Source organism: Folsomia candida, unplaced genomic scaffold (assembly GCF_002217175.1).
Source record: "Folsomia candida strain VU population unplaced genomic scaffold, ASM221717v1 Fcan01_Sc039, whole genome shotgun sequence".
Lineage (NCBI taxonomy): Eukaryota > Metazoa > Arthropoda > Collembola > Entomobryomorpha > Isotomidae > Folsomia > Folsomia candida.
Genome location: NW_019091231.1, coordinates 296,696 through 321,116, shown reverse-complemented (window position 1 = coordinate 321,116; position 24,421 = coordinate 296,696). Strand labels below are relative to the sequence as shown.

At 38.8% G+C, this 24,421-nt stretch overlaps 3 protein-coding genes and 1 non-coding gene across 5 annotated transcripts; 2 read left to right on the top strand and 2 right to left on the bottom strand.

The window, feature by feature from the left end:
* Positions 1-745: 745 nt before the first annotated feature.
* LOC110861288 lies at positions 746-3,382 on the top strand. The gene is made up of 9 exons (XM_022110392.2): positions 746-920; positions 988-1,067; positions 1,127-1,240; positions 1,299-1,579; positions 1,640-1,925; positions 1,993-2,072; positions 2,140-2,241; positions 2,303-2,589; positions 2,780-3,382. Exons 6-9 carry the CDS (start codon positions 2,057-2,059, stop codon positions 3,158-3,160), a joined length of 786 nt encoding a protein of 261 aa, XP_021966084.2. The 5' UTR covers positions 746-920; positions 988-1,067; positions 1,127-1,240; positions 1,299-1,579; positions 1,640-1,925; positions 1,993-2,056; the 3' UTR covers positions 3,161-3,382.
* Positions 3,383-3,793: 411 nt separating this feature from the next.
* LOC110861244 lies at positions 3,794-12,464 on the top strand. The gene is made up of 3 exons (XM_022110348.2): positions 3,794-4,280; positions 4,355-4,441; positions 11,490-12,464. Exons 1-3 carry the CDS (start codon positions 3,853-3,855, stop codon positions 12,190-12,192), a joined length of 1,218 nt encoding a protein of 405 aa, XP_021966040.1. The 5' UTR covers positions 3,794-3,852; the 3' UTR covers positions 12,193-12,464.
* Positions 12,465-16,412: 3,948 nt separating this feature from the next.
* On the bottom strand, positions 16,413-18,409 carry LOC110861277 (transcriptional repressor CTCF). Its single transcript, XM_022110380.2, has 3 exons — positions 18,234-18,409; positions 17,730-18,136; positions 16,413-17,197 (listed from the first exon to the last, which is right to left on the bottom strand). Exons 2-3 carry the CDS (start codon positions 18,129-18,131, stop codon positions 16,511-16,513), a joined length of 1,089 nt encoding a protein of 362 aa, XP_021966072.1. The 5' UTR covers positions 18,132-18,136; positions 18,234-18,409; the 3' UTR covers positions 16,413-16,510.
* A 3,459-nt stretch (positions 18,410-21,868) lies between these two features.
* LOC110861282 lies at positions 21,869-23,157 on the bottom strand. Of its 2 annotated transcripts, none has more exons than XR_004833143.1 (3): positions 23,064-23,157; positions 22,662-22,796; positions 21,869-22,094 (listed from the first exon to the last, which is right to left on the bottom strand). It is a non-coding gene; the product is annotated as an uncharacterized LOC110861282 (transcript). The 2 variants fall into 2 exon arrangements; XR_004833142.1 differs by having other exon boundaries at positions 22,662-22,786; positions 23,064-23,156.
* Between the last annotated feature and the right edge of the window lie 1,264 nt (positions 23,158-24,421).

The window sequence follows — 24,421 nt, the reverse complement described above, 5'->3', positions numbered from 1 at the left end:
AGGCATTAGTACAGTATATCGTTGATTATACAATTAATGCATTAATGACAATATAGGATTGCTTATAAATTTATGTTTGTCACTAAACCCTTAAAAATGTCATGAATTACGTACCGTCAAAATTTGAATTCAGTTCTTGTGAATTTAGGACCTGGATTAGATAACTTTTCACATATGGGGTACTTAAGAAAAATAGCGTACTGTCTTTTGAAGAATTTTGAATCTTAATACACAAGCACCGCAATACACAGTTACTTGTACTGCTGTAATAATTTTTGATTGGTTTTTGATTTAGTTTTATACGAGCACAATTTTTGCAGACTAATATATGTATAGAAATATGCTATGAAAAGATAAAGATATGTAATGATAATGCTATGCAATGATAATGTGTTATAAGGATTGCAGTGTAAAAATTGCAATGCAATGATTGCCATGTACCGATTGTAATGTAAACCCAAATACCTCATTTTAAGGCTTTCACCTCATCGAAGAAAAAATATCTGAGTGCATATACTGAATTGATATAACGACGAAATTATAAAATCGTGCGATTAATAAAGTCAGTTAAGTAGAATACAGTCAAGGTTGTCGAAGCAACTGCCCAATCTTTTATCAAACACATGATTACCTTACTCCTTTATTCATTTATCAGAAGTGATTGATATGAGGTGAAGCAATAATGTGGTGATAAGCTGCATACCTTTGTGATCTGTCGATCTCACTCCCTTTTAAGTTGGATTACATAAATTGCTTCTAACTCAGTCTGACTGAATAAACGCGAGTGCTTAAAGACACACAATTTTTTCTGCGACTAGCTCAAAATACAGGAGTAAAACTATCCACTTGACTGGTATATCCAGCTTTATGTAAAATGTGTTCTGAATACCCTCCAATTAAACCTAGTTCCTTTAAAGGAAGTAAGTCTCCTTCCATTACTATTATTTAAGGACCTTACCAAACTAAAGTTTTGTCCTCTATACTCAGACTACTATGAGTATGGGCTATATCTACACAACTGGTACAGGAAAAGGCACGGTGCTCCTCCCTTGAAACTTGCAAAATGGGTATATATTTTTCCCCTTTTGCTTAAAAATTTCCTTTATAATGTGTCCGATGTACATAGATGAACGAGTCTGGAGACAATTACTGCGAAAAACTGGCTCGACACGGAGGCGCCCTGGTCCATTCTTCCGGTCTGGGATATGGTGAAAATCTTTGGGGTGGTCCACAGGCGAAGGTGATAAGGAATTTTTAAAATGGATTCTATTTTAATAAATTAAATTCTACAAACGTAGGCATGGGTAAAACACTTGTGGCCCGAAAGTGCAGACGATTATATACACAAATGTGCTGTCAGAGAAGCAGTGAAAGCGTGGGATAAAGAAGTCGAGCATTACAATTACAATCATGGCGGTTTTAGCATGCATACTGGTCACTTTACCGCTATGGTTTGGAAAAGCTCGACGGAGCTTGGGATTGGTGTATGCGTCCTTGGAGGGACAATCATTGTTGCAGGATGCTATAAAGTACATCCAAATATGCAAGGGCAGTTTACACAGAACGTGCTTCGCTACAGGTTTATTTGGCAATACTTAGTTTTCAGGGTCATCTTGTTTTAATATACGCGTATGTTCAGGGATGTAAGCGATGAGACAGAGGAGACTAAGGCGGTAGATGTGCCAAAACCAGTTGAATCCTTACCAGCAGGCGATGTCGATGACGGTGCTGGATACAAATAAGTCGCAGCAAAAAATGGTGGTTCCATGCCATCGAATATGGTATTGGCTGGACAAGATGGGAAGCACGACGTTTACGTAGCTCGGGCTAAACATATGAATGGCATTATACCGGGCAAGTTGATTGTTGGCTACGGAACCTTCGTTGCGTACGATGGCGCAGAGCATGGGAAAGGGAACTACGAGGTATTTCGAAATTTCATTACAATTAATTCTGTTTGAATACATGGTAAGCGTGGTTTTTTAATTCAAGGTCCTAACTGGAGAGAAAAATTGCTTTGCTTGGGTTACTTCGCAGGCAACGGCAATTCCAAAGAATGCCATTGTCGGGTGGTTGGTAATCTTAGTGTACTATTTTACTTGAGAGTCTATATTGGTACACTTATTTCCGTGGTTACAGGTAAGGACCCCAATGGCTCTGTTTATCACGTTGGCAAGGGAATTGTCAATGATGCAACTGCGGTTGGCAAGATTCTTGGTGGAAAATTATACGTATCTTACGGTATGTAAACAAACTTTGTTGATACTTGAATTCATTACAAAACCCCCGGTTTATCATTTAGGTGGTAAGGAACACTGCCAAGACAAGGGCTTCCAGATTCTGGTGACTACAAGTGATACGACTACTGCCGATGAAAAAAGTGAGGTAGATGAACTAAAAGACGATGGGGGTGTATCCGATGAAAATCCTGTGGTGGTGGATACTACTTCACCAGAGATGAAACAGGCTTTCGATCAAGTGTGTGATGCCAATGGTACAATCGGTTGGTACGAGCTTAAGGATCTGATCGGTTGTATCAATTTGGGTGAAAACTCGGTCGCTTTGGATAAAGTCATTTGTAGGATGCTGGTAAGTAAATGAAGATTGCTTATTTCAGATGCGTCCAAGATAATTCCCGCCGAACTATGACACTGTATGGTCGACGCTCTGTACAACATATTTTTTTGATTGCAAATAAGCTGCAATAAAAAACAGTTTTGTAATTCTCCAGTGCCTTTCCAAAAATACATTAATACTATCAATTACTCATTGGTTGTAGATTAAAGCTGTAGGAAGTTCCGACACTGAAAGGATTGGATTTCTTGGCTACGAAAATGCGATCAACGGACTCAAACGATCCATTGAGAATTTTCTTGCCGTTGATAAGGACAGAAGAGGAAATTTGGACCCCTTCGAAGTGAAAAATGCTTTTTCCAGAGACCGTGATATTTCATACCAGGACGTCATGGGGTTGATGGAAGCTGTAGGGCAGGAAAGTGGGAAAATGTCTTTGTACGGCTTTCTTCTGGCAGACCTTCTCCTCATCACTTTGTCCACTTCGGAAGTCGGCATTGATGAAGATGATAATCCAGCCGTTCTGGAGTGGATGAACAAACAAATGGATTTTTTAAAGAGTGGAAAACCATTGAAAGATATGTAAAAGGAGAAATAATTGAGTATATTAGTAAACTTTGCTTGCAAGAGCTTATGTAGCCTATTCACAATGAGAGGTGTGCATTTAACATAGCTATACCATCTGATCTTGACAATCGGATTGTAAATTTTGACGTATGGTTTTCATAATGTGAAATAAAGTTTTAAGTTGAGATATGTACCAAGCGAATAAATGGTTGGCCACCCAGATGGACCACGCCAATGGAGAGGAATTGTAGTTACTCAAAACTATATACATGACCAAATTTCATGAAATATTTTTTGTATAAATCACAATCACAGTGAAAATCACAGCAGAAAAGGAAGTTTTTGTGTGGATCATATAACCAACCTCATTTTGGCAGAGGCAAAATAATACTTATTATTACATGGATGCATGTACATATGTAAAAATGCAATGCTTTTGAAGGCGTTTTTATCCGTTTTATGTTTGCATTGTCGATTGCTTGTGCTGAGGGAACGAGGATTATCACATTGCTTGTTTCATTTATACCGTGCAAAGTTTATTGAAATGTAATATTATTTATTAATCTTATCTGAATAGATAAATCCTGCTATCATGTTGAGTAATTTATTGCGCATCCTTCCCCAGCTTCGCAAACAATACGTTACTCTGTATTTTCCTTCCTTGGGCTTCAACATTCGTTCTCCCCGTTAGTTTATCATTCATCGAGAATTATGTCAGACACGCTGGAAAAATCCATTGAAATCCTTGAAGCTAATTATATTCCTTACTTGCACGAAATTTTGGAAGCAACCGTGAATCTATTCGAGAAAGCAAAAAAGCATCGGGACAAATGCTTAATATCCAACACCGTTGGCACCGTTTCATCCAGCATTGGTGGCTGCATTGGTTTCGGAGCACTACTTGCGGGCATTTTTTTCACCGGAGGGGTGGCAGCAATTCCAATCCTAGCGGGGGTTGGAATTGCACTGGGGGCGGCAGGATCAATTACTTCCCTCGGAACTGTAGCAGTTAGTCGAAGTCTGGAACGGAGCGATAAAAATGTTGTGGAATTACTACTGGATGACTTCAAAACTCGTAGGATTCAAGTGTTAAACATCCTGTTGCAATTTTTGGACGAATATGACGATTATGTGAAACTGTAAGTTGCAAATTTATGGTTTATTCTGTTAAATTTCCAATTGCTCAGTAAAGTACCGTAGCCTATTTTTTTAGGTTTCCAAATATACTAAATTTTACGAATCAAAATTTAGCAAATTTAGGGCTCTGGAAGGACGAAAAAGTTACCATGGATGAAATTAGGTATGTTAAAATCACTAGCTCAATTTGTCTATATGCGAATTTGTAATTCAAGTTGCTAAATTTCTACAAAATGTTGGGAAAAAAGGGAAAAGTTTTGGGAATTTTGGGAAAAAAGATCTCATCCATATCAGATTGGCATATTATTTTGCAAAGTGATCAGTTTATACACTGCTCGTCAAAAGTGATCGCCTAACTCCATGCAGCAACTTTGACATCATGTTTCTCTAAAAATACTCGGTATAATCTAATTATTATTTTTTTTATTTTGAACGTAAATTAGTTAGCAAACAGCCGTAGATTTTTTTTGTTAAAACTTGAAAAATACAATTTTTGGGGAAGAAAAGGTGAGCAAATTCCAAAACGGAATTGTCAAAAGTCATCGCCAAAATCCAATTTTATTGCACTATCTTTGAAACAACTCCAGGTAAGTCAATTATTTCTATAATTAGTCAAAGTTAATGTAATTTTAATAAATCGGGTGCCAAAACTCAACAAATTAGACGATATCGTCATTAAAGAATTGATTGGAGCCAATAGGCGCGACCTCATTAAACCGCATTACGGACACGTCAAAAAAAATCGAAAAACGCAGTTGCAAATAGCGTCTTTGGTCAAATTGCCTCGAGGATGTTAAGGGAGGTACAAATCGGCAAGATTAAATGCATATTATAAACGACAAGGGAAACCGGTAATTATTATCTTGCGCCAGAGGAAGCCGTCCGTACGAAAAGTGTCAAACCAACCCCAAACTTTTGAAAAGTAAAATATTGGTAGACGTCAAAATGACTTTGGGAAGTCAGTTTGTCCTCCGACTATCCGCAGGGCCTTCAAAATGGGGGCCAAAAAATATTCAGAGCGACGAAGGAGACATCGATTTCATAAATCAATCCAAGAAAAATCCACGCCTTTCGTGCCAACACGTAATTACGGTTCAGAATTTCGATTTGATTTCTGAGCTGATAAAGGTCAACTAGATCCTAAAACATTGATTCAGCCTTAAAACTAAATCCCAAAATCTCTGATCCTTGTTTGTTGATCTCCGATCCCTGTCCGTTGTTGGCCCCCAGTTTTGAAGGTCCTGGGGATAGTCGGAGGACAAACTGACTTCCCAAAGTCATTTTGACGTCTAGAAATATTTTGCTTTACGCAAAATATTTCGGGGTTGGTTTGACACTTTTCTTACAATCGATCTCATCTGGCGATGGATAATCATTGCTCGACTCCATTGTTGTTCATGATATTCAATGCATCTTGCCGATTTGTATATCCCCATAGTACCCTCGACGTAGTTTGACCACAGACCCGATTTACAAATGTGTTTTTCGATCGTTTTCGACGTACTCGTAATGCGGTTTAATGAGGTCGCGCCTATCGGCTTCACTCAATTTTTTAAATAACGATATCGTCTAATTTGGGGAAGTTTGTTTCACCTGATTTACTATTGTACAAACAATTACCTTACCTGCAATTGAAAGATAGTGCAATAAAATTAAATTTTGGCGATGACTTTTGACAATTCCGTCTAGAGATTTGGCCAGCTTTTCTTTTCCAAAAATGTTGTTTTCCAAGTTTCAACAAAAACCATTCTGCAGCTGTTTACTAACTAATTTACCTTCAAAATGAAAAAAATAATAATTGGATTATTCCGTGTATTTGTAGAGAAACTTGACGTCAAAGTTGCTGCATGGAGTTTGGCGATCACTTTTGACGAGCAGTGTATTTCATAGCATATGTTGTGGCGGACGGAACGGCAAATTCGATCCCAAGTTTTAGGACCATCATTAATGATTGATTGGATTGTTTTCTGTTCTGTATCGTCTATTTGGTCACAGTAATTGTCGATATAACTTAATTTGGAATTCATTTGCGCAGAGCATGTGACAACGAAATTCTTGTCAGATATCAGGATTGTTGTCAGATACCCACTTTTTCAAAGCGTTTATGCAAATGCAATAGAGGGTGCAATGCGTTTATGCAACTCGGCCACCAATTTTTGGTAGGCGCATGAGTTTGTTTGTTGGCCTGCAAGTTTTGTGACAATATTGTGCAGATTCGACGATAGTTTCCACTCCAATGAACTATCAATCTCTATTTGATTTTCATTTAATCCATCGTCCGTGGTTCCACTCCCTTTCACCATTTGGACAAGTTTCTCATCATTTTCAGCATTTACTTTGTTTCCCGGACATGTTGCCCAAACTGTTTTTCATTCTTGAAAACATTTTCGTTCACGCATTGGCACAATTTTTTTCCGCCATGTATGTAGGAATGTTGGTGCTTATGATTGGCACTTTCGTGCGGATCACGAAAGTGCCAATCATACGTCAATCAATCGCCAATCATCATTTCACGGATCATTCTTCGCATTATACATCGTGAAATATCTACTTTATTGAATGTGAGCACGGCATTTCCATAAAATAAAATTGTAACATGAATCATTTAACAATTGAGTCAGCAGGTTCTGTTCCATCCGGCCTAAGTTTCTTGTTAGATTTGCAGTTCTGGTTCATTAGCCGTTTCCCTGGTATATTTTTCTGTTTTAGCTTTTCAGTCAAAATCGGTAGACGGTATTCTCTGTAGGGAAATATATTTTGTAATGATTTCGGCATTAGGCTCGATCGTCTTGCCCGACCAGGAGATCCAAGTCGAGAAAAAACTCGCTCGATGCCTCCTGTCGACGCAAGAATAGAAAGATATATTGTTGCTAACTTTGCCAATGCCCGAACATTTAATTCGTTTTAGAGCTGAAATTTGGATTGGATAAATCCAATAATATCCAATATTTTTTGAAAGTAAGATCTTCGAGATTTTTATCTTTCGAAGATGAGGCTTGTATGGATGGAGAACATGTTGCTCTGTTTGGCTTACAGAATGTCTCCAAAATGTTTCTCGCCATCTAAGTTGAAGGTGTGGTAAGGCTTCTTGTACCATATGAAGCTGGTTTAACTAGAATAAATACATATATACATCACTTCATATTTTAGCAGCTTAATTAACGAACTTTGTCGTACATTCGAACACGTCTAGCTTTTGTCTAGGGTCCAACAATATGCACTTAATACGACAACGGCGTCGGTTAAGTCTCCTTCAAACCTTGCCTTCAGCCCATCCAATAATTGGGGCTTCATGCAAGTAGACAGCTTGGTTGAAGTTGTAGCAATTTCTGATCAACAAAAAATAAAAAACACAATTGTTATTATCACATATGTATGTATAAATCACCGGTTAGATTATCATTTAAACATCATTCAGCGTCATAAGTATTGACGACTGCATAGTAAATTAGGCTGGAGGTTACACCGTCACCTTGAAGTAGATTTGTGGCATCACAGATCAGTTTAAGTAGATCACGAATTTCCACCATTTTCTCTTTGACCTCCATGCTGGGTGTTGGAGGCAAATTCTTAGGTTTTCGTGGACCTGTGCTTGCCTCGTGGATTAAATTGCAAACCTCTTCATAGACGTTATCCTGAAGTACAGATAAACAATTAATTTATTCAACCGTAAAGATTAACCTTCGTCCTGCTAGGAATCAGTAAAAATAGACACCTATGTACCTGTGTCAATCGCTCTAAAATGTAGAAGGTGTAGTTCCATCGGGTAGGGGCAGGTTTTAAAAGTACTTTACCCAAAACCTTCTTCAGTCTTTTTCGCCAGTAACTGGATCTCATGAAATATTTTATAATGTTGTTGGCACAATCCAAGACATCTTTTGGCCTTCCTCCTTTGGCCAGAACATCCTTCACAACGAGTTGGAAACAGAGGTCAACGCCGACCAATTTGGCGGCGGCGGCGCCAATTTTGGGGATTTTTCGGCGCGGCGCGGCGGCGCGGCGCGGCGCCTCAATGGTGAAGGGATAGGGAAATAGATTTATCGGCGGCGGCGGCGCGTAAAATTCTATCGGCGTATGGCGGCGCGGCGGCGTGAGGTCGGCGGCGTTGACCTCTGGTTGGAAACCATGGGCATAGCATGAAAATCTGAATATTTCCCCAAGTGAAATGTTCACGTTCTTCTCGGTATCCGTGTCCGAGTCGTCAATTACGCCAAGGGCTGAGATTTCATCTTCCTCCTCGTCCGAGCATTCACTTTGATCGGAACTTTCGCTGTCAATATCATTTGTAAGATCGAATTCCTCCACAACGCTTTCACCGATTTGTAATGTTTCATTAATCCAATCGCGGAATCCACATACCATATTGCTTGCCCCATCTGTTACAAGGTAGCCAATCTGTGCAGTAATAATGAAGTAAAATTTAGGAAACATTCCCATTATGTTCGGAATTGAATAGATTTGACTATCTCCTAAATAATCAAATATCAATTTATATTGTGTTAACTCAACTTTTCGTTACCAATACCTAAACTTTTCAGGCAATTTGTAAAACTATTTTTTATGTTTTACACCCCAGTGTAAAACATAAAAAATTACAACAACAACACATTATGGTCATTAAATTCCTCAGCAGCTAATACTTTTGAGACGAGGTTCCAACTTCTAGGATTTTCAGTTTTTTCGATGTAATGACATTTAATTCCTATGATCCCGTCGCCTTGTTTAGTTGTCCAAATACCTGTAGTCACGTGCACATTATGATCCAGTATTTTCAAAAGTGGGTTTTTTTATATTGGGCTTTACCTATTATAGAAATTAAACGAATTGTTAAATTTATAATCCAAGTTATACAGAGATGTCAAATTAGTATATGTGTTTAAAATTTAGACTTTAAAAGCGCACAGTTTTATCAACGGTATTATTTAATCTTCTAGCTAGTGTCACTCGGTCTGGGAAAGTCACACGAGGGTTAAGATTGGTTATTAAATTCCTAAAACCAACGCCGTTAATAAATGAAGACGGAAGACCATCAACACAGACCAGGTCTAGATTTGTATTAAATCGAGACTGAATTGGGTCAGTGCTTGAATATCCAGGCTGAGTTGAAGAAAAAAACTCTTTAACCGTATGGTTTGGCTTGACCCCAACTGCAATATCCTTATGCGACAGCTAAAATTAGAATGCAGAAAAATATTTAGACAACGTAAAATTTAAATTGGGATAGATTATAAGTACGTCAATATAATTCATCTTACCCGATAATGCCGATTTCCATTCGATTTGAAATTGCCTAAATCAAAGCAGTACAATTTGCTTGTACCAATCTCAATGCATGTTTTGCAAGTTGCGACAAACTTGTCTGACGCTTTTTTGTGGCCAACGTAGTTGAAGTGATTGTCAAATAAAACTCGAATTTGCGGCAATGTTTCAAATCCAGTTCGCTTAACGAGATCTTGTAGGCCGGAGCAGATTTCTTCTTCATCGTCTTCAACGTTACTAGCTTCCCTCGTGAGAAGGGTAGATAGATCTCTTTGGCTGGTTTTCTTTTTGATTCCTTTACCAGTAGTGGAATTTAATTGCCCTTTTTTAGAATGTATATTGGCCATTCTGAACTTTAGCTGGAATAAAAATAAAAGAAATCAAAATATAAACAAAGTTCAAAACCATAATTTAAATCTGATTAAATTTCTACTTACATTGAAGTAGAATGACCACAGAATGAGAACTGAATTAAATTAGCAACATTAAATTAACTTGTCAGCCGCATTTATGCAGCAGAATATTAAATTTCCATCAGATCCATGCGTAAAATTTTGAAGACCGCAGCCACATGGGCAGCATTTAGAGTCTCATTCGTGTTAAAATGAGAATGAAACACCTCGCTTCGCTTATGTACGAGTGAAAGGAGTGATGCGAGAAATTAAGAGAATGAACGCCAATCACATATTCGCGTTCACTCGCGAAACTACCACATCAAATATTTCATTCACACTCACTCAAAAACTTATTGCATGAAATATTTCATTCACACTCACTCACAAAATGACGGCCAAACCTTTCATCAATCATGTTCATTCACACCAAGGAAAATTCATATTCATTCACACTCATTCGCCCTCATACTCAAGTGCGTGAATGAAAGGAACAGGTATGGCGCCAGATTGGTCTTGCCCCGGGTAAAATTTGGGAAGATCGGGCGCTGGAGCTAGGAAAACCACTATCACCTCTGGCCCAGAGGTCCATTCGGCTCTCACTACATCACCCAGGCAGTACAAATGAATGATAGAGATCACAAATAGATTCCATGAGATAATGGTGATATCCAAATGAGGACGACGTCGCGAAGGCGGAAGCGAGACGAGTGAAGGTTGTTTGGCGGGGCATCCACGGACCACGAAATCCCCTAACACCCTTTCGGGCTCGGGCTACGTGTCCCCGTCACGGTCATGCAGGATGACACTACCCACTTGCCCCTTCACTACTCACAGGACATCCGGGTCATGGGACCCCCGTAGTCCCGATTACGCTGCCCACCGCAATGCACAGTCCTCACTCTTTCACCAATCACCCCCATGGTCACCACCCCTACATACCAAACAATGACCTAATTGGGGGGGGGGGGGCGTAGATCCTCCCATGCACAGAGTCCGGCGAGATCCGTCTTCGCCTGATGGCTCAGCTTGTCCTTGCCGGGAAGGGTGTGGAAGGGGGTGTCACCAGGCACACAGGTGAGGGGTATGAGTGGACGAGGCTCACATGGCGAAAAGCCTGGGACACACTTCCCTTGCCCTGGCACTCCCGCGACCCAGATGGAAGAGAGAGAATCCAGTTGCAGAGCGAGAGAGAGATACGTGGTGCACGGGTGGAAGCCAAATAGGAACTCTTAAATATTTACCAAAGTTTCCATTTGTCCACTGATTATCCATTTAACGGGATTGTTTTAGCGGATTGGCATAATCAGAGGATAGATTGATGGATCGTCATCGCGTTAGTTTCAACGGTTTTATTGGATAGGGATCGGGGAAGTAGTTGAAGTTCTGTTGTTTACCAGTAGTTCTGGTAAACAAACTTGCATCTTAAAATACAAAATCAGTAAAGCAGAGCTGTGGGGACCTAAAAGTTTAGTGCAAGGTAGCTATCACGAAAGTTAGGATAGCTGCATCCGGCACATATGTAATGTAAAGATATGTATTAACTATTAAATTTTACAGGCACGGAGATCACATATTGCGACCAATTGCCCTCGTCCCATTAGCGTTTCATCATGGCATCTGCATTCAAAGGGGGGCCGGTTCTCCTCTCGAAGTAGTTGATTATGGCCCCCACGGCGTTCGAATTCGTCCCATGAATAAGTTTTTAAAGAACAGTGATTCCATCAAGAAACGAAACTATAACGGTCTCGAATTAACCATGCTGGAGACATTCTCCTTAATGGCAAAAGAACTTTCACCAGATGTTCAGACAGAATGGAGCAGTGACGCGTATAACGTTGCGTCCCACAATTGTGAACATTTTGCATCGTTTTTAAAACAAGGACGCACTCGCTCTCGACAAATCCATGCAGTCGCACGTGGTGGCGTTGGGGCGACCATGGTTGCAAAAGTTGGACAATGTACGGCGGGAATTGTATCACTGGTTGGAAAGGTGGGCGCCAATTCGGCAAATATCGCCCTAAAGCCAGCCCTAATTACGCAGCGGGTAATGCAAGTTGCTGGCAGAGTGGCAGGTGGTCTTACCCCATTCCTTATTGCAGCTGATATTGGACTGTTGATGTACGAATTTCGTAGGCAGAAACCAAACCTAGTGTTACTCGAGAGGACTCGGCGGAAGATTGAGGAAACTCTAACGGTTCTTAATTCTTGCCTGACTGAACTAAAAATAAGACAGGTGGAAGCGGGGGAGACTTATGTTTAAATAAGTGTAAACAAAATTATTACCGGCTGGTTTCTCATTTATGATAGCCTCTCGCCTTAGTTTTGTCATTAAATTTATAGATATTAAGTGCTTTAGAGACAGGTACTACTTGCTTCTTCAGAAATAAAGATACAACTATCATAATTTCGTAGTGATTAAGTTACAAGATTCTTATTGTTATGTGTCTTATCTATAATGCATACTTTACAAACATGCTGCATTTAAAATTAAATAACATCACAAGTATTAATAAATATGTACCTTAATAAATATGAAGTTAATTAAGCAATGGTTTTACAGATACGTATACACAAAAACTAAAGTAGTTATGAAAACTACTTTAGTTGGTATTTAAGTCGGCTTTTACACTTGGTTCTGCTAAAAAAATTGTTGTTGGAAAAGCTGATTAACCATGCCTTATTTATACGTCAAAAGTAAGCTTATCGTGTTGTCGGTCACCCTGACCATATAATTCGCAAAGTAGTCCATCTTAACCCCATTCAAAGAAGTTTCTACAGAACTCACGACTTCCAAGTTGACATATTTTGGCAGCAGACACCTCAGCGCTCTCCGTTTATGTACTTGTTCTCTCCATGCTTCAATCGCATCTCGCGAAGGAACCCGTTCGACGCGGTGGACGACAACGCGGTGAAGTAGATTGCAAATATTTCAATCCACACGCACAGGAGGATCAATGCGACAGGAAAACACCAGGATAACCGACATTTCATTTCCCTTTGCCAACTCGGTGATCATGCTGTACAACGCGCCCATTGACATGACAACGAGGGTCACGTGGTGCAGACAGATCGCGACGAAGTTACGTGCTATCTCGGAGTACAGCATCATCACGTGTCGGAGGCTGTTGTACACGTGGAAGGCCGTGTCGGAGGCTGTTGTACACGTGGAAGGCCGTGTCGAACGGCAGTTCGACGTCACCCCTTGGTATCATGGCCAACGTCCAGACGTACAAGGTGACCACGCCATAGCCCGAGATGAGGATGCCATCGTGGCCATTAAGAAGGCACCACCGAGAGAGGTGGGAGCTCCAGAGAGCAGGATTATCAGAACTGTGCTAAAATTTTGAGAGGATTTTGAGCGGATTTTTACGATGTGGAACTTGCGGAACTTGTGGAACTTGCTTAGAACGTTCAAAATTGAGAGGATGGTTGTATACACAGGGCTGACGGGGAGACGGAGATGATCGCGAATATTAATGGCCCCATGTAGTAAATTTGGTAGAAGAAGGGGGTTATCAGCTTGCTGCAAGCCTTGGCGGCCGTAAGGGCGGCTGGGTTGAGGCGGTAATTTTGACAGAGCGCTGTAACCATTTCATTAATTAAATTAATTAGCTGCACCGCTACATAATTCCGGTTAAAATGCATTTGAGATTTCATGAGAATTTCTTGCCAGGGTTTTAACGGTTTTGGGAAAATAAATTTCGTAAAGTTTGCAAAAATTTCGGCTGTGAAACGTTGTAAATAACTATTTGAAATATTCCTTGAGTACAATTCTGCATTTGTACGTCTGCTAGAAAACCTTGCATGACTTCAGACAATTTCAGTTCGGTGTGTGTATTCTGCAGTGATATCTACGCATAATTATGCATCAATTTGCAACAAGTTTTCTCTGCATAAAATTATGATGATAAAAATGGTCTAAATTTGTGCAGAAAAATGGTCCAAATTTCTTCAGAAAAATGGTCCAAATTTGTACAGAAAAATGGTCTAAATCTTTGCAGAAAGCTGAACAGATTGGAGTTCTTTCGGCGTGTAACTACATGTCAGCAAATCCAAATCAACACAAGGAAGTGAACATCTTTGTTGACAATCGCAGTGTCCTTGACTCCCTACTAAGTGAGCGGCTGATGTCGTCGCTCACGGTGGAGCTTCATAGGGCGCTGCAACAACTTAGTACTCACAAAGATATTACCTTACATTGGATCCCTTCTCATTGGGGTCAGGGTTGCAAGTGGTATATATCACCTAGTGAGATTTAATGAGATTTAATGATTTATATCAATCATCTCAGTTGGGGCAGAGTGAGAAATATGAGAAATAATGAGATAAACCTGTAGTTCATGACCCCGTCCGCTAGGTGGCGCTAGTGCATGACTCACAAATCTCACTATATCTCATATTTCTCATATCTCACTATTTCTCATTATACCTCAGTGAGATGAGATTTATGCAACCCTGATTGGGGTTTATGGGGTAATGAAGACGTGGATAAACTGGCTAAAGAGGCTGCCAGTATGGCAAACTGCGGTCCAGAGCCAGTTATCCCGGCCAACTTAACAATTGGAAAATTTTCCATCAAACAGTGGGCTCAAAATGAACAACGGGTCTATTGGTCTAAATTACTTAAATGTAAGATATCAAAGTTGGTCCTGCCAATACCTTACGAGGGTCTCAGTGGGAAGTCACTGGGGCCCACGAGGGGTGGTATGATGCTAACAACTTTTGCCATCACAGGACATTGTAATTTGAATGGGCATCTGTATAAGATGGGTCTAGTTGAATCTCCCATCTGCGAAAAATGCGGGGAAGGGGACGAGACAATGGCCCATATACTTACGGACTGTCCCGGTTACAGTGCCTTGAGATTTAGTACCTTCCTTCGTTCCACCTTAAGGATGGAGGAAGTATGGGAGTATCCTCTCAAAGATGTACTGGCTTTTAAGGTCTGGTAGATTCGCCAGCTTTGTAGCTGGGGAATCGAGAGAGGCTCCGACACAATAATCGCATGCGAGTGCATTGAGGTGTCTGCAATAGGTCCAAGTGGTGACCTGCGCGGCTGGACTGCTGCCCCCATGGGCCGGATTCCTCCTCACATAATACATACATTTCTGCAGAAAAGTGGTCCAAATTTCTGCGAAAAATGGTCCAAATTTCTGCGGAAAAATGGTTGCAATTTTTATATGTGAATGTCCAAAAAATATGTATGGTAGGATTCAGCTCGAGCAAAGCACATTTATGTACCTTCAGAGCGCTTTTCCAGCTTCATGGTTGCCTGATACACGTACACATACTTTCTCGGGCCGGACGATTTCTTCAAATTCCAAACCATCGGGACGAAACCGGTCACGACAATCGTAGCCGCGTACGTGATCCCTGTCGCAGTCGGAGATTCTTGCCCAGGCGGTGACATCGCCAAGTGATAACTTCTCGAGAGAATGGCGGGCGCCAAGAAAAATATGAAAAGATAACAAATAATTTGGAAATTTCGATACTTCCTACCATTCCCGAGTGGGATGGCTTGATTCGTTTTGGTCTCCCATTCGAAACAATACGCTAAACGGAAGCAACTCCGCTGAATGACGAGGACGGCACGACGAAGATGTTTTAAGGCTTCGTCGTAATACATTTTTTACGAAAATTTTAAGGATTTCAGGATGGTTCACATCTGCACGGTTTAGTCGATGTACATAACTCACGGAATAGGAGTCGTTTGGAAGGTAAGATTTTTTTTGCCAAGGTTTTCACGTGGTCTTAAATAAATAAGTATTTTCATATTCTATCAAATGCTTAATAAGTTGTGGTAAATATTTACAAAGCGTTTGCAGCGTTGCAAACTTCCATGAACAGTAAATTTAATTGTCGAATTAAGTTATTGTTTTTTAGAATGTTTCTTTCTCCTTTTGGTTACTCGGAGGCCGCCCACATCTGTTTAAAAAGGTATCGCTAAGCATACTTAATGTACTTTTGCTAAAGTAACGATTCCAGTTAATAATTTAATAATGGATAATAGTGGATAATTTTATGTTTCCGGCAGTAATATTCTTGTTCAGGCGAGGTTGGAATATTTACCTTGGGCAGTAGATAGGAAAATGTGTGTCTTCCAGATAAAGCATTCGGCAAGTATTGATTAATATGTTATCTAGTTATGAATATATTTACCCATGTATATGTGCATACATTTCATATTTGGATAACCGAATCCGATACCGGCCTATTTCTAGTTAAATAAAATTGCATAGTTTTACAGCCAGGTGTATTTAGTAAGGACTACAGAACATTTTGGACATGGCTAATTATTTGCATAATTTTTCATAGTTATTTCTACAAATCGTAACAATGAGTAAATGGATACAACGTCAATAGTTGAATTTCTATTCGTACAAACAGTATTTTTTTCATGCTGTAAAAATGAAGCAGGTCTTTAAGGATGGACCCGATCAATCAATAAATCGATAAGTAATGAATTAAATCCATGTAAAATATTTTTCGTAAAAAAATAATTATTATATTTAACTGTATATGTATATGCATATATACAAAAATGCGATTTGTTATATATTTTAGTTACTAATTTATTTCTATAATCCGTCACATTCCTCGTCATCTAAATAATCAGGTTCAAGTTTGATGAATGGGTCTTCAATTTTTATAATTGAGGTGGAATCATCTTCTCTTTCATCGTACTCGATTTCAGTTTTGATCTTGCCCCGTTTTCGGGTCGTTTTAAGTTCCGAACGCCCCACTTTAGGTTGTGACCGCGGCTGGTTTTTCTTTGGTGCACCCTTTGGGTGAATAATTTGCCCCATTTTTTTCACTCTCTTATAAGTTCTTACTCTTTTTGGGACATATGTCACTTTCTCCGAGTCAGAGTCTGGGAGGATGCCATCCGTTATCTTGTTTCTCTTTGTCCTGTGCTTCGTCACCTCGATCCTAGCCTGAGCCTCGGCCGTCTCCCCGTTTGCCATCAATTTATGCGTTTCTGATCTCTCGTGTCGCCTGAGGTGCTCGGGCTGCCGGAAATTTATGTTGCACAGGGAACACGGGTTACTTTGAGTTATGGCGGCGTGTTGTCTTTTCACGTGGGCTTTAAGGCGTGCCAAGTTTTCGAACTCTTTCGGACACTGGGTGCACTTGCTTATCACATTTTCCCGGTGTACGGTTGCCACGTGGTGGCGGAGTGACCACCTTTCTTGGAATTGAGCGTCGCATTCTTTACACTTGCTGAGAGGCAGGGGTTGGTTTAGGTGCTTTTTGTGCACGTGGATCTGTGAGAGAGGAAAGTAAGTAAATTTTGAAATATTGAGGGTTTTCACGTCACCTTCTTAACTGTCGTAAATAGCGTAAATTTACGACATTTACGAAAATTCTATGCTTACGAAGCTTCGTAAATATACGCAAGGTTGAGGCATCTTTTTCGTTCGTAAAAAAAACTTTGTAAACATAAAAAATCATGATATTTCGAACACCATAGTTACCGCTGATATTAGGCAAGGAAAAATTAAAAACAATTTTTACGAAATATTTTTTACGAAGGGTCTTTCACGTCAACCAGTCGTAAATGACGTAAATTTACGAATATTTTTTTTTACGAATCCACAGTTACGAAGGTCGTGAAAACCCTGATTACCTTCAATGCGTTTTCGAAATATTTATGATTTTTTTTTTAGAAAATGGTGATTTTAAGGGAATATTCTAGAGAATGGGGATTTTAAGGGGGTTAAAAATTGTTCTTTTTAAATAGACCTGCATATGCATATTTTCAATTTTCATAATCATTTTCCAGGAATTTTGTAGTACCTTTAAGCTTGCAGCGGATGAGTACCCTGCGTCACATTGTCCACAGAGGAATTTATTTTCTCGGTGGACCTCTGTACTTGTAATGTGTCGCCACAAGGCTAATTTATCTTTAGCAAGATACCCACACTTCGCACATTTTAGCAGATTCTCGTCAGAATGGAATGTTGTCACGTGTTCCTCGAAAGTTGCCTGGTCAGGGAGGTTACGTAAACCGCAAAAGTCGCAGAGCAGGTCTTTCCTCGTGTGTTTGTAGGTGTGATGGTTTTTAAAGTAGGCGACGGAGGAGACCAGGACGGTGCACAAGGGACACTTAATTTTCCCATCGGAAGTCTGGATAACCGTTATTTCTTGTCCAAATGGTAACTCCACCGTCAGCTCGGAATCCTCGGTGAGGGACGACATCGAGGCTATAATTTAAAACAAAATTTAGTATTTTATATTTTTTGTAACGCTTTGTCCATCAGTGTGAAAAAAATGAGATAGAAATTAAAATATTTTGAATACCTTTCGCTATGTTTGTGTACCAAGGCTGGAACACTATCAGGTGGTCAGCCTTCAATTAATATGCAAATGGATAATTTCTTACACCCTGGGTTTTGGTGTAATATATATTTTTCAAAATTTATCAACATTTCTCACATGTTGCTTTAATTACGTGTAGTATGCAGAAGGACGACTTGTGTGAAGGAGAGAATCGAATTTGTGAATGATTTCCACCACCGACTCGGGAAGAGTTATGTCGAGTCGTAACGAGCAGCAGGGCATTGCGTAAAGGATGAGGTTTAATTTTGAGGTATGTAAAGTATGATAAACTACGGTAAATTATGTGTCATAAGAACTCTTGGATGATCTCAGCATTGCATGGAAAATGGATTAGGCAATTATCAGGGTTTCGATTGGTAAAAGCCAAATTGACCAGGGCAGCGGGAAAAAGTGGGAAAAAGGCATTTTTACCACCCACCCAAAATAGATGGGAAATGGGAAAAATGGAGGAAATGGGAAAAACTCTGGTTTTGGGGCTATCCGAAACAACTTCTTTAAAACTTAAGATTTTCAAAATTTGACTTCAAATTCGTATTCTCCTTCAAATTCTGAGAAAATAAGTGTGTAATACGGCTCAATTCAAACAATCTTTAACATTCATATGGAAAAATTGGAAAAACAACCAATTTTGGTCAAAAGTGCCCGTATTACATATCAAAATTTTCAGAAATTCGTGGAGATGACGAATATGAAGTCCAATCCCGAAAATATTGATTATCAAAGAAGCTAGCTTTCCCCATAACTAATTACAAGGGCAGCCATATTTTCCCATTTTGGACGGTAAAAATGGTTTGTTTCCGGTTTTTACCACATTTTCCCACCTGCCGTGGTAAAAAATCGTTTCTGACGGGAAAAACGAAATCCTGGCAATTATAAATTTTGAAATTGCACACATTTTCATAATCGCCTCTCGTACATTACATACTTACCTATTTCTTTAAATTAGGTATGAAATTTTAACTGATCCATGAAAAATATGTCGCAAATTTCCACGAGGGCGAATTTTGTGTCTAGAAAGTAAATTACAAAATTTAGCATAGAGGTTGCATTAATTAAAGATTTTGACATACATTAGCTCAACTTTTTATTGACAAAATTGTTTTTACGGTGTTTCCACAATGGACACATATGTACGTTGTTTGGCAACATATTGATATGCGTAATAGCTTTATAGGTAAATTTTACGAACAAATGTTTCAAATCACTCTGAAACATAATGATACCCTTTGGAAAAGCAAATGCAAGGCAATACATGTTTACATTTCATGCATTCATCCTATTACAATTCCGACGTAGCTGGAGAAAAGGTTCCACTATGAGGTTTGTTTTATCGACCATTTGAAATGCTTGGCATGTCTGCCAGTCGAAGACTGGCTTCTCTGCTAGTGTTTATTCATTAAGTTCAGAGTCCTAAGTAAAAATGGGTAAAATTGAAAAAAAGAGGATAACAGAACTAAAAGGTAAATTTTGTTCAATGTTGAGTAAAGTTTACCTCTTGGTTGTGCTATCCTCTATTTTAGCCAACTTTGAGTAAATTTTATTCCTTTTTATTTAGTGTGTAGGTAATAATTCGTTACTGGTATGACACAACAACGTTACCAGAGATTGTTAAATAAATACAATTAAACAAATTTGCATACACCCTTAGAAATGTTTAGTTTTAGCCTTGATTTCTAAACACTCACCAGCATGATTTTTGTAGATTTTGCAGTTCTTAAAAATGTTCCCATTCTTAACGATATAATTTATGTAACCTAACCTCACCCTGAGGAGGAGAGTCATACTAAAGACAAACATCGAATAAAAGGGGGGTTCTCGGTCAACAATTGGCACACAAAAGTTGTTTTAAACCAGTCTCGTATTTGCATACATCTATTTAACAAATTGTTATACAACAAATTGTTCACATTCGGTCACGAAATGTTCCAGATTAGGGATTTCGTAATAGCCTCCACAATTCGGGGAGCAGGACCCTCTCCAAGGTCAATATCTACCCGCAATTTCCTCAATTTCGGAAACACCCTCCCCCCAAAGGAAGGGAAGTCCAGGGCATGTTCAAGTCCCCTCGAACAGAAACAAATTCTAACTCCTGTAAGTTCGTGGACGCCGACTGGACAAATTTTGTGGCGAGTTCGTGCTGCCAACGGAACTGATCTCCGTGGGGAAACTCAACAGAAATCGATTTCAAATTGTTGGTTTGTGGAAATACTGAGAAATCCAGGAATTCTGCCAGACGGTTGTCCGAGTTGGATGGGATCAACAGGGTGACTTGGGTGGGGCAGAATTTCAGCTTTTCGACAACCCCCAAAATGTATTTAGGTATGCATTATATACATACATACGACACAGATGAAACAGTTATAAATACAGGTTATGATAAGTGCGAGTTGCACATACATAGTAAATGAGTACACCCTAAATAAGCCGTTAAACGCATGTAACGAACGGCTGAAACCGAGAAATTTATTTAATAATTGGATTACACGGAAAACTCGAAGAAAAAGAATGTTTTATTTTGTCAATATTTCGAATGCAATCTGCTATTCATTATCAAGGTTTGAAATAAAGAAATTTATAAAAACATTTTGAGGTGACGCATGTATCAAATTTAATATTTGGTGTCAGTTAACAGTTAACAAATAATAATTATCTTCAAGGTCAAAATGGAGGTCACCACTGAATTTGGGATTGAACTTCAGTTAAAATTGACATATATATCAGATTTAACGTTTAGTGACCTTTCAGTGACCTTTGAGGTCAAAACGGAGGTCACCATAGGGTTGAATTCAGGGTTAAATTGAAATACATGTGCCATTTGACTCCTACGTGACCTTTTGACCTTGACAGGTGTCAGTGCCCATGTTCGAACTTGATGTTTGCTCTTATATATTCATTTGCTCTTATTTATGTATATTCTAAATTTCAAGTCAATATATTAAGCTGTTCTTGAGTTATCGCACGGACAGACAGGTAGACGGACGGACATATCAATCTTATAAATGGATGTCACCTTAATAAATAAGAGTTGTGCTAAACCTACCCAAGGTTGAGTAAAATAAGAGAATAATACAAGAATTGGGCAAAATTTACACGGCCGTTGGAGAAATTTTATTAAACCGTTGGAAAAATTTTGTACAACGGTTAGATAAATTTTACCCACTTTTGTACCATCCTCTTTTTACTCAACCTAGGGTAAATTTTCCACAACTTTTATTTAGAGTCTAGAAGATGAGCCAGCCTGAAATGTACTATAGCTACATGGTCCGAAGCTTGTGCAAAATGAAAATTTAAGTATTTTTAGGCTCCATGATAAACTTAACGATGAAGTAGTACAGGTTTCCATAAAATAGGGGTCTATACCTCCTATTGTGCCTATGCGACACATGTTAAAGGGGGATAATCGTGATTTTTGCATTACATAATTTGTAAACGGTCTCTTAACCAGGTTTTACCAGGTTTTAGTTTTACTTAAATTACCGGTAAAGGGGCAGGGATGAGATGCTTATCGATGAACGGCCCTTTACTAGGGTTTAACTGGGGGGTTTCGTTCAAACCACATTCTAAAAGTTAAAAAAAACTATCTCATGTCGGACAAAGTTATTTCAAGAAATTTATTTTCTTAACATTGTACAAATGTGAAATATTTAAATCAACAATGAAAGGTTCCAGTTGCTTAAAAAAAACCTAATTTCGAAATGCAAAGAATTCTACTCTGGTCCGGTGTTGGACGTGGTCGCCTCCTTTGACTTCCCTTGAGCCTCGAACGCTTCAATTTGATCGTGACAGATCAAATTTTCCCCCTCCTCCCAAGTGTTGTCCTCCCTGCGATGTTAAACATGAGTTTCATTAACTATTTATCTAAATAGTTAAATTCTAATCATCCCTCACTTTGTATAAAGATAAACAAATTTAACAACAGGATGGCGCAACAATTGGCTAAAATCTGTCCAACGGTTTGTAAAATTCGCATAACTTTTGTAGAGTTTGTTCAGCTGATTAAATCGTATTTGTCAAACATTGTATAAAGTCTGTGTCAAATCTCGGTAAAATAATTTTTTTTTAAATTTGTGAAAGTCGGTGCAGAATTTGCGCAAATTTTTTTTTGCATAGATTGTAAAGTCTGTGTCAAACTTGTGTCAAATCTCGGTAAAATAAAATTTGTTTAAAATTTGTGAAAGTGGGTGCACAATTTGTGCAGAAATTTTTTTGCACAGATTTTACACAGACTTTACTTGCAAAATCGGTGTGAAATTCGGGTAAAATTAGAATAAAATCAATGTAAAATTTGTTTCAAATCGGTGTAAAATTTGTATAAAATCTGTGTAAAACTTGTGTAAAATTTATGTCACATTTGCTTAAAATACAAGTCATACTAACACGTAAACTCACTCTTCATGGCCCTTCCACTTTATCAGATATTCCGTCGCCCCATCCACAACTCGCTTATCGAGAATCGCCTCCACAATGTATCCCTCTCGTTCCTCCACGGTAGCGGGGCCAAGAGCCATTTCCACCTATAATTACCTAATAATTAAATAAAAATGGAAAACTCACTTTTCAAAAATCACTCTTCCCAAGAAATTATTAATTCATGATTTATTTAATTCTCAATCCCCATCATTATCTCGCTAGAAATTTCCCAATTCTACTGCCGACTTTAATTCAACAATAAAAATCGACTGGTATTATTAATTACAGAACTTCAGCAATTAAAATTTACTAATTAAATATGCGTTATTTCAATCAAGCTTGAACTTTGTGAATAATGAAATGAACTACAAAAATTGTAACCTGCTTAAACTTGGTGTTTGCCTTGCACGTCCTTAATTGGTAAAGACTTGGTGACAAATGTAAGAGTCAGTCACACACCAAGATGGCGAATTTGGTCTGGGTAGGAACTCCAAGCCTCAGCATCCGGTCACAGGGATTGACACCACTGCGGTAACGACGGATGTCCTTATCTCGCTCTGGTTATCTGCTGTGGTGAATTCGTTAGTCTCAACTCACTCTTAAAGAACATTCATATGAAGCAACCATCCATTGCATATTCGGTATAGGGCACACATGCCACACTAATTAGCAATTTTTGTGACAAGAATAATCAACTTTATATAATTTTACGACTTCCTCTCTTATATGTACATACATAATGCCAGAATTTATTCCATTGTTTGCAGGCTTGGGCAAGATAGATACTTTAAGATACAAGATACAAGATACTACTCATATCTTGTATCTTCCAGCCACCTCAGCTCAAAGTATCTTGTATCTTGTATCTGGAAAATCCTCAATGAGTATCTTGTATTTGTATCTTGTATCTGATATTTTCCATCCAGAGGAAAGTATCTAAGATACTTTTTAAGATACAAGATACTTTTGCAAAATATGTTACCCGCGACATCTAAAGTTCGCTTTTCTTATGATTTATGAGGTAGTAATTGTAATTTTTAAGAAAATATGGGATCACAAAAATGCAAATTTTATTAAAATCCGAGCAAAATTGGATTTTTGGTGACATTTAAAGCACATGAAAACAGGGCTTTTTTCGTGTTTTTGGCGCCTTTGAGTGGGTGTGGCGGGCACAAATGTGGCCATGGAGTCAAACGACTTCAGGGTTTTAGTACACTCATAGGACCCTACCACATATCAAAAGGGCATCGAGATCTGCGAAGGGCAGGTGGCGAAGCTCTCCTCCGGAGTGCTAAGAGTGGGATACCCCATTGTACAAAGAACAAGGAGAATTTTACTTCTTGCAGTTTAGCAATTATACATACATAATTTGGTTTGTTAAGCCACAGTTACTGTGTTCATGTATTCCACTGTTTTATGTACGTACATATTTACTCTTCAATCAGCTTGATTAGAAAAGAGATCATTGATTAGAGTAAATATTTATTGTTATGTTACGTTCCGCAGGTTTTATATAAGTGCATGCATAACTTATCTTGTCAGCAAGAAATACGAATTCGTCAACTCGTTAAATAAAATCATGATAACTCTTTAACACCTAAATTTCTCCATCAATCCTTCAGTCGGTTCGATTTTTCGATAATCGATCACTTTATCTGACACGATTACTTCGTGCATACGTGGAAATTCCCCCATATCCAAAGCCAGCCACTTGAATATCTACACAGGTGCGACTCAAA

What these genes read in the sequence shown, in the direction of transcription:
- LOC110861288 (XM_022110392.2), top strand. An exon ending in AAAATTATACGTATCTTACG is followed by an intron (nt 2,242 to 2,302) that starts GTATGTAAACAA and finishes TTTATCATTTAG; the next exon opens with GTGGTAAGGAACACTGCCAA. An exon ending in AAGTCATTTGTAGGATGCTG is followed by an intron (nt 2,590 to 2,779) that starts GTAAGTAAATGA and finishes CATTGGTTGTAG; the next exon opens with ATTAAAGCTGTAGGAAGTTC.
- LOC110861244 (XM_022110348.2), top strand. Translation starts at nt 3,853, where the DNA reads ATGTCAGACACGCTGGAAAAATCCATTGAAATCCTTGAAGCTAATTAT. An exon ending in TATGACGATTATGTGAAACT is followed by an intron (nt 4,281 to 4,354) that starts GTAAGTTGCAAA and finishes CTATTTTTTTAG; the next exon opens with GTTTCCAAATATACTAAATT. An exon ending in GTTACCATGGATGAAATTAG is followed by an intron (nt 4,442 to 11,489) that starts GTATGTTAAAAT and finishes TAAATTTTACAG; the next exon opens with GCACGGAGATCACATATTGC.
- LOC110861277 (XM_022110380.2), bottom strand. Translation starts at nt 18,131, where the DNA reads ATGTCGTCCCTCACCGAGGATTCCGAGCTGACGGTGGAGTTACCATTT. An exon ending in CATCCGCTGCAAGCTTAAAG is followed by an intron (nt 17,198 to 17,729) that starts GTACTACAAAAT and finishes CCTCTCTCACAG; the next exon opens with ATCCACGTGCACAAAAAGCA.